Here is a 10,084-nt window from a genome sequence, read left to right on the forward strand (position 1 = left end):
TCAATGAGATAATGGCTCCGTAGAAAACAGGTAAAATAAGTTTAATGTAAGTAAGAATGCAAGTAAGACTATATACATGTATATAATCATTGTTCAATGTGAAATATAAAATATGATAAACAAGATCTACAAGGAAAGGCAGAGTTCAATGAACGCAACCCACAAACGACCCAGCGACAGTCTATAATTCACAATCAAATTCACATACCGTGTAATCATCAGCGTTTATTTAAACATTATATTGCATTTATATAAACATCTAAATTATCCTAATTCTTGCATACAAATATACTGCAATTACTTGTGTTAAACAACGTTTGTGCCGAAATAGCATATGTGATGACAGTAGGTGCTTAACTTCAAGACAAACAAATTTGTGATTACTTTTTTCAAGTTCATTTTAAATGAAGAAAATTTACTCTGACATAATTATAGATATCAAAATGATTATTACAATTTCGAGCAAGTATTTATCTATATTTGCGACACGGCCTATGGTAGCTAGTTGAATATTACAAACGGAAATAGCAAGGGTTAGGTTTTGTGCATCTGAAAAAAAGGTAAGATAAAAATTCTGAGTTCGTTAAAAAATTGATGTCCATAATATACAAAAAACCTGTCAAATTCTCTGAAGATTTAAATAAATTACATTAGGGTAACAATTTTGTAGTAAGTAGTTGCGTTAATTTGACTTTTAATATAAAAGGTTTTTATCATTTTTATTTTTTTATTTATTCGTATAAGTAGAAATACTCAGGTTTCTCTTACACTGAGTGCACGCAGAAGTTTTTCCAGTCGTTTTAATCAAAGGACAAGGTGATAAAGGATGTAAGTTTACTTCCTTCATTTTACAGTCGATTGATATTGCTTACCTTAATAACATTAGCAAATGTGTCAGATTTTATTTATACTAAAGTATTACATTATGTATAATATTTATCGTCTTGATGGTACTGTCAAGTTCAATCTACCGTCCACCCCCCCCCCCAAATGTATGGTTCGCGCAAGGTAGATTATTAAATTGAAGGGAAATATGGCAAAATGTAAACTTATTTTGAATTTCACTCTTTCACTCACTATATAACCCTGGATGGGCATAATGCCAGTTAAAAAGTTTAACGTTAATTAGTTTATAGTAGAAGGTCTGTAGAAATGTATTTGGAAATAGATATTACAACAACCACGAAACACATGGAAATTGTTGGCAAGTGTGCGATACATGATCCAATATTACTTACATCCATTAAGCAGATAATAAAGTGTTCAAGAAAAAAAATACGATTGTTCATCAGATAAATGACCATTCTAAATCATTTAAAAGTTTAACAACATTCTTCATATTTATAAGAAAAAATCCAAATTAGAAATATTTTGTTGTATTAACATTCTCACATTATTTCAACAGATCGAGCACTGAGAATTATTGTACAGAAATAATGACATAATGTTATGTCATGATAAGATAGTTGAATATTATCTGTCGAAAAAATGAACAAAATATATCTACCAAGCATAACAGATTTGACATTTTATGTCATAAATTATCAAAAAAAGTGAAAAGAAACTGCAGACGAAAAGTTATTTACAGAAATATATCAAACGAAAATCAGGATTCATGTGTAGTTTTCGAATCATAGTTTATCATTATTTAACATTTATTATATTAGGTTGCGACCAGAAATGATGAATGATTTAATATGATAAAAAGTTCATTATATTTTGTGTAGGTTTTGGGACATGTATTTGCACTATCGCGATGAGGTTCATCGGATATTTTTTCTTATTTTGAACAAAATTGATTAAATAAATCAAACCAAATGAAGACCAATATGTTTATTTTTGTTTGTTTATAATCATAAATGTAAGGTAAGTAGATGCATTTGGTGACCTTTAGAACTATTGTAAACTTCCTTATTAGCGTAAGATATTAACATTTAAAGTGTTTGCGTCAATGCCATGCGTTAATATTAAGCTGTTATTTGGATTGTTATTGTAATATGTAACAGTTTAGAGATTTGTCTCAGATGAATTTAAATTGAAAATCAACAGACAGTCCTTTTCAGTTTATAACTGAGAAATTTGCCTCTTGTCTAAGGAACTTTGATATTTCTCTTTTCTAAATATTCAAATATAGTTTATTTAATTCACTAAGGATTATTTACAATGTATGGTGGCTCGCATAGAAAAATGTGGAAATAAAAAAAAAACGTTTAATATATAAAATAAGGGATTATAAGGTAGATTTCCCGGTTCAGTTTTTGATTTAATTGTGTAAGTTTTAAAAATATTAGAACTTTGTTAAAACAACCAAATAACAATGTAAATGTATTTCTTTATCTTTACTTGCATCGATTAGTTATTGCAATCTGACAAGAATCAGATCTACTTATTTCTTTTATCTGACGACGACCGTACTTGAATATATTTCCTTTTAATCCGGATTTCTCGAGAAAGCTAGTTTCAGCCATGCAATTAAACCGGCTTTTGCATAGGCATTAGAAGAAGTATCAAAATAACGTCATCCGTGAAAGTAAAAAAAATTGTTGATTTTTGTTAGAAAAAAAAATGTTTGAAGTAATTTTTAACAAATTAACTTGAAATAATACAGTCAATTTTTATGGGGCAAGAATGTTTTGCCAGTTTACCTGTCGGCTATAATTATGGACAACGCAATGTTTGTTTTAGAAATTGTGAAAATTACCTACTCAGTATTGGTTTTCCCTAGGTTAAATTAGAAACCACATCGCTTTCAAAATTATGTGGCTGTGTGAAAGCGCACCAGTAATGATTTCGTATATGGTCAAGGTCAGATCTAAAAGCTGAGTATTATTTAGAGCTGAGTTTAATCATATTGTTAGTTATTGCAGACTTACAAGTAATATAGGTACGGTGATGTTCGGCACAGATTTACATGTACATGTTAATTTATTGTGATTTACCTTACACTCATAAATCCTTATAACCGATATAAGCGATGGTAGTTAATATTAAAGTGTCTGGTCTACTTATTTGCAGAACAGAGAACATTTTTTTTCCTTTTATAAAAACTGAATCATTTCCAATTGATTGCATTTAAAAGTGTGTGTGTTTGATTTTTTGTTGTTTTCTTTTGCCTTATACCGCTTTATTATAATATATAATACTATATAATATTCTGTCATAAAAATATCGGAAACGGTATCACATTACAAGTTACATAATTGTGAAGTAGTTAGTTTTAATGGAATATGGTAGCAATCGTACAAACATCTCTTGCTACATGCATTGTGATATTCCGTTGCAGAAATAATCAATTTAAGCATTTTACTAAACTGTGTTCTGACAGGTTTGTTTGTATTTGTAATTTATTTAAAAGAGTGAGTTCTTTTATTTAAAAATAAACCATTTGTGTCGTTTTCTTACAAATGTAAACTACATATATAATAAATAAAAGAGAAATATATTGGAAGCGACGAATTATAAAAACCTCTGTGAATAGGCAAATCACAGATCTCTCTAGAGATACTAATGATAAAGGGATACAAATGAAAGGAAAGGGCTTGGTTCACTAACCCCATAAAAGTGCCCTAAAATTTTGAAAAAATAAAATAGCTTAACCAAATCAAATGCGTTTGTTTTTATGTAGACCTATCCTAAACCTGTACAAATATGTAGCCCATTAAGATTTTGTGATGAATTTTTCCAACAAAAATATCACTTTCACACACCCTGGTTTTAACTAAACTGGCTTTTTTGTGATTTTTTTGCATGTTTTATCCTAAAAATAGGTATGAGCCACCACATGTGCCAATTTATCACTTGGCATCAGTGTTCAATAAATAAAAACAAACATGAAAATGTATGTTTGCAAGTGGCACACGTGGTGGCTCATATCTAAATTTGAACTTAAGGCACAATCATAATTGAAAAAAATCATGTTTAAAAATTCAATTTCAAATAAAACAATTATGTCATAACATGTTGTATCAATAAATAAATTACAAATATTTATAATAGATAATCATTTCAGCAATGTCTGTTGTTGAGAAACTATTAGACTTAATGTTTTATCTGTTAAATATAATTTTCCAACAACAAGGACGAAACGATATTTTCGAAACGGTTTGAGTACGAATACCGCTGTTGCCAACGATAAATGTTTGTAAACAACGACACCACTACAAACAAGGTAGATTTAAATGTTTATTATATTCTTACCCCCAAAATAAATATTTCACATTATTAAACATAGATCTATATATATTTTAAATACTGTATACTTTATTTGAGAATAGTCATATTCTTCTAAATTAAATAAATAAACGATCGACTAGCAGCAGCGGTGCAATCAAGTGTAGAGATCCAAACTTGAATGGCTTCAATCTTAAATGGATATGTATGTGAACAAATTTTATTGAAAATGAATTTACAATGTAATTAAGTTATGAAAAATATGAAAACGGTATTTGAAATATGTGCTATAAATGAATATTTAAATAATAAACAGAGCCGTCTGCAGGTAATTCTATTGTTAGCTCATGCGTTCGATCGATATTAAATACTTGATTACTTGGCGCACACTTTATAAATTCCGCTGTAGCGCAGTGGATGAGACATCTGCTTTTGACGGAAGCGGCCCGAGTTCGAATCCCACTTCTGATGAATTTTTTTTTATTAGTTTTTTTTCTTACAGATATGGTCAAGCATTACATCTGCACAATTTGCAATAGAAAAGCAAATCGTCGAGACAGAAGACCTGTACCGGCAAATATTCAGAAATATTTAAAGAAAAATCTGTCAATTACTTGCACACCCGATAGTGTTGTGTGTTCTGGATGCAGAATCAAATTTTATAGAAAACTTAGAAAACCAAAAGAATCAGGTCCCGTACCGGTTGATGAGAGGGGTGATGCTGGCGATGCACTCGTTCCGCCGTCCACAAACGAACGATTCACTAGTCCTCCATCGGTAAGTGCACGCGATCACAACCATAATATATTTAAGAAATTAATAATAATCAATAAATAACATTACATGGTATAAATGCGTTGTTTTAATGTTGTATTATCTGTAAAACCTAAATAGATATTTAACATGGACTGTTAGGCACACGTTCCACAATATATAACATAGGTAGCTTAAATCATCATATTTACTTTGTGTTTGTGTTTGAAATAGTTTTTTGTCAAATGGGATTGCAGTATTTTAATTGTTAAATATGAAAATGAGCTGTATATGCTTAATTCAAAATAAAATATATGTTCTGTTCTGTTCAGTATTTTAAATGAATCGTAACACATTTACTTTGGTAATCAGCAAACTGTGAATCAATGTAGTAAATCGACTGTTTATAAAAATATTTTAATTTGAATTGAAATGAATATAAATAATTTAAAAACACTAAGCTGGTTAAAAGTTTATTATTACACAATTAAATTGGTCGCGCGGCCGAACGTGTTCATTACTACGTATTCACAAATTAGTAGAGCGGCTCTTGGTAAAATTAAGTTTTAAAATGCTCAACACTTACTTATACTTAAAACGTCTTAGGACATTTTTATTATACCATTTCTTACATTACAGGTAATGCTGAAAATCTCTTCCACAAGCAGAAGCCACAGCCGCTGTTTCTTCTGCAAAAGGCCTGGACCAAAGTTGGTGTGCCTTCCAGCAGAAGGGCGTTTTACGGTCTTCCTTGACCACAACATACTAGTACCAGCAGACGCAAGGTGTTGTCCAGTCCATATTTCTGATGGGACTCTGACTCAAGACTCTTTTTCAAACATACAAACGCTGACAAGTACCTCTTTGCTTAATCGATCTTCAATATGTAATATACTTCAAAAAATGAGAAACGCTTGCCTAAATCAGAATACATCACTTAATTTTGATGCATTAGACGAACGTGATTATCCATCTCTTACTGGGCTTACCAAACCACAGTTTGATGATTTTTGCAGTCATTTGCTTCAACACATTAAAACAACGCCTAAAAGGTCTCCAAGAACAACCGTTGGACTTTTTCTTGTTAAGCTTTACTCTGGAATGTCCAATAAACTCCTGTCTACAATATTTGGCTTAAGCAAGTCAAGCGTTCGCCGCGCAATTGAGACCGTTCGTCTAATATCAATGAGAACATTTGTACCGCTATATCTTGGCATTGAAACTGTCCATAGGTCAACCCTCATTCAGAACCACACACGCCAACTTGCAAAGACACTTTTCAACGCTAATGACAACCAACTGATCCTTGTTCTTGACGGAACATATATTTATATCAATAAGTCAAATAACTTCAAGTTCCAGAGGCGTTCATTTAGCATGCACAAAGGCCGGCCATTGGTTAAACCTATGGTTGTTGTTACAACAACGGGTCACTTTGTAACTATAGTTGGCATTTACCTTGCAGATGGCAAAAACAACGATGCGGCTATACTGAACCATATGCTACGTGCCAATATTCAAAACTTCCGGGAGTTTTTACAGGAAGGAGATATTCTGGTAGTTGATCGTGGCTTCCGGGATTCGCTGACTCTCCTCACTGACCTTGGAATCAATGCTGAAATGCCTGCCTTGATCAGCAAAGGACAAAAGCAGCTATCGACGAAGGAAGCTAACTCCAGTCGGCTAGTTACAAAAGTATGTTTAAAGGCACATCGTGCATCATAAATACATATTTTTGTCATTCTTTATAAATGTCAGACAAGTTATAATAATGCTTTAATAATGAATTTAGAGTATGTTTCAATTAGATAATTTACAACTTAAGAAAATAGCGCTGAATGTGTTGTAATATATCGTAAAGTAGCATAATATATACAAAGTAGTATTTTGACTTCCGTACAAAAACTTATCCACTATGTAATTAAACCAATTGACAACTGTGTTGGAGTAGCAAAAATCATTGTTTGTGTATAAAGCAAATGAGTATTTTATGGAAAATGTAACATGGTACTATTTTTAGGAATAAATTGATAGCATGAATTGATGGGCCTTTAATATATTTAATCGGGTTTCGTAGAATATAAATATTTGTTTAGGCAAATGAAAAACATTAGATGCAGTAACTATATGCTACGTTTTTTTTTAAAATTAGTCTGCTTTGATAAAGCTAAAATGTAAATAATACAATAACTTATAAATAATATTCAAAACACTTTGTTTTCTTAAAAAAGCCAGGGTGAAAATGGTTATTATCATATCTAATAGGATGCAAAAAGGTGTTACTCATGATTTATGCGTACATCAGCTTTTTTTCAAAATAAAGTTTCTCAGCTGTATATTGCTTAGTACGTATTTACGTTTTTTGGACGATTCATGTTGTCAAATTATCATTATTAAAAAATAAATAATACAAATAATCATGTCATCAAAATTAAACAATGTCTTTCTTAAAGAGTTGAACGAAATATATAAGTTATGTTCATAGAAGAAAAGTATTGACCTAGTGCTTGAACTAACGACCCATAGTTTCAAAAAATGACAGTTTTTCTAGCCTATTTAGATAATATTCAAATTGAATTTATGTATAAAGGTTGTTCTACCTTAAAACTTAAATGAATATAGTGTAACGTTTGTGTTTATTTGTAATTATACTGTGATTTCTAATTTTCAGGTAAGATGGGTTGTGGAATCGGCCAACGCTCGAATCAAACGGTTCAAAATGCTTGCAACAGTACTTCCATGCAGCCAGGTGCCCTTCATTGGAGACTTTGTTAGGATTGTATGTGCAATATGTAACAAATACCTTCCTGCACTAAGTTCACCGTCTCAGACAGAGGCAGATACGCAAGTTGCTCAACAAATGCTGTTGTTAGCTGAACGAGCCAATACATTACAAGAGTATGTACAAGAGCGTGGTCTCGAACGGAAGTTAAAAGTATGGAAGTCAGTTGAGGATGTACCGTTTCCGCGACTATCAGAGGAAAATCTACACGACCTTACGCTTGGTGTATATCAGTTGAAGCTTGCGTCCAGTTACATCCAGGAGCATCTCACTGGGGCATATGACATACATGTCCATGTAGATGACACGTCACTACTGACAGTACGGTTGCAGAGTCGTCACACAAGCAGCAGACGATATCTCATTTGGATACGGTCCAGTGATACGGCAGTAGAGGCTTGGTACTGCCAGTGCCGTGCTGGGGCACGAGTTGTTGGAATGTGCGCGCATGTTTCGGCCATCGTCTGGTATCTTGCTTTTGCTAGGCATCAAGAAAGCACGCGGTACGGTGTAGGGACTGGGGTAGTCATCTAGAAGATGCCGCTACATTCCAAATCGACTCCAGTTCTGACAGTGATTAAACATTTGCAAATAATGAATACAAGAGACAACGGACTTTTACAATTGTAAAATTATAAATGATTCTTTATCTTTTATCATTTTTCGGCTTTTTAAACTGTTAAGATAATCGACATTCAGTAACTTAATCAATAAGAATATTTGGTAATTATAATACAATATAAAATGTTGTAATTATTATTCCTGTAGGTACATTTATTGACTTTGTAAAGAACTTTTTTTGCCAGACAGTCAATAGCTTCAGTTACTCATATAATTATGACAAATTAAAATAATTATTCAATTTCTCTTACACAGTGTAAGATGAAGGTATCAAAATGAGTATTGAACCGCGTCACTCGCTGATGAATAATCAAAATATTACTGCGAGCTGTACAATCAGTGCGGATGTGCGTGAACAATTTTTTTTTGGTTATAGAATTAAATAAAAAAGATTATTTTTTCGTCTGAGTGATAAATGGAACATATTTTCAATCAACATGATCAAATTCAATATATTCTCTCTCGCCAGTCCGGCCGTGAAAATATATGGAATCTTATCATATTTCCTGAAAATATTTTCTTATTTTACTCAAACGAAAAAATATCCTATATATATAGCTGTATGAAGAAGGTAAATAAATACATGTAATAAAAATGGCGGAGACTGTTTTTGAAAAAATGAAATAAACATGTACAAACTCAATTATAATCGTTAAAAATAAAAAATAAAATTGAAAATACATGATTGTTTTTGAAAAATTCACTGCTTTTGTTATTGCTTTAATTATCGTCAGATAATAGGTCCGAAATGAAACAAGCTTCATCTACATAATATGTGTAATGTTAAAATTAAAAATGTAATATGAATAGGTATTTATGTTTACAGTTCTATAATTAAGAATCTATATTTTATTTCTCAGTTATCTAAAATAAACAATTCAAACGGCGCTATGAAACGTCAACATTTGCGGATTATTTTCCCGCGTCGATGACGTCGCGCTAACAATGTACATAATACGTACATGTTTCTCAGGCTTAGAAACAACGTCATATATGATAATAATGAAATATAAATAGCTGATTTTAAAATAAGATTGTTCAAATCTGAATTACTGTAAGTTTCAACACTTTTCGAGGTTGGGCCAAATTTGATGGTTAGTGAACCAAGCCCTTTGTTTTTCCTGCTATTTGATTCCTTTCCTCTTACATTCATAGCTTTTCAACCAAATGATCAGTCATTTTGACTGAACACAGCGAGGAAAATATATTAGACGTTTGCACTCAGGTCAGGTGTAAAATTGTATAGGGCGTTATATCCATTGGAGATAAAAAACTCTAGACTTTTTATCAAATATGTTATTTCATATTAAACTATATGTAACACGTTATCACTTTGCAAACATTGGAATAGGAATTATTAAATAGTCTAAATAAAACTATACGTACCGTCCGATAAAACATTTTTCCTAGACAATTTTAGAGTATAAACAACAGCAAATCGTCCAAGTATTCGTATCTTTAATTTTAAGTTTGTTATTCTTGAGTAGGCAACTTTTATATTCTATTAATTCATTTACTTTTTATGTATACAAATATGCGTTGGAAAAATGTTTGGTACTGGACAATGCGTAGAAACAGATCTAACAAATAATAACCACTCCGTCGTCTGCATACACTGTAACATCTACAGGAAGGACGGTGTGCAGAAAAACAGATACCATGCTTCAGTGAATAAAACCAATTAATTAGAGAAAGGCCGCTAGTTAAAAGTGTAATATATAACCTAATATGATGTTTTATTTAGTTTATTGACTGCAT

General features: G+C 31.6%; 1 protein-coding gene across 2 annotated transcripts; it reads left to right on the top strand.

The window, feature by feature from the left end:
- Positions 1–4,079: 4,079 nt before the first annotated feature.
- LOC132751882 (uncharacterized) lies at positions 4,080–9,437 on the top strand. 2 transcript variants are annotated; one of them, XM_060742091.1, is made up of 4 exons: positions 4,080–4,168; positions 4,673–4,947; positions 5,563–6,618; positions 7,595–9,437. In XM_060742091.1, exons 2-4 carry the CDS (start codon positions 4,675–4,677, stop codon positions 8,237–8,239), a joined length of 1,974 nt encoding a protein of 657 aa, XP_060598074.1. In that variant the 5' UTR covers positions 4,080–4,168; positions 4,673–4,674; the 3' UTR covers positions 8,240–9,437. The 2 variants fall into 2 exon arrangements, with proteins under 2 accessions (XP_060598074.1, XP_060598073.1); XM_060742090.1 differs by lacking the exon at positions 4,080–4,168 and having other exon boundaries at positions 4,543–4,947.
- The last annotated feature ends 647 nt before the right edge of the window (positions 9,438–10,084 follow it).

This window comes from Ruditapes philippinarum, unplaced genomic scaffold (genome assembly GCF_026571515.1).
Source record: "Ruditapes philippinarum isolate M1 unplaced genomic scaffold, ASM2657151v2 ctg285_1_1_1_1, whole genome shotgun sequence".
NCBI lineage: Eukaryota > Metazoa > Mollusca > Bivalvia > Venerida > Veneridae > Ruditapes > Ruditapes philippinarum.

Excerpts from the sequence above, each read along its gene's own strand:
- LOC132751882 (XM_060742090.1), top strand. The coding sequence starts at position 4,588 with ATGAGACATCTGCTTTTGACGGAAGCGGCCCGAGTTCGAATCCCACTT. Across the intron at positions 4,948-5,562 it reads GATTCACTAGTCCTCCATCG|GTAATGCTGAAAATCTCTTC; the intron begins GTAAGTGCACGC and ends CTTACATTACAG. Across the intron at positions 6,619-7,594 it reads CCAGTCGGCTAGTTACAAAA|GTAAGATGGGTTGTGGAATC; the intron begins GTATGTTTAAAG and ends TCTAATTTTCAG.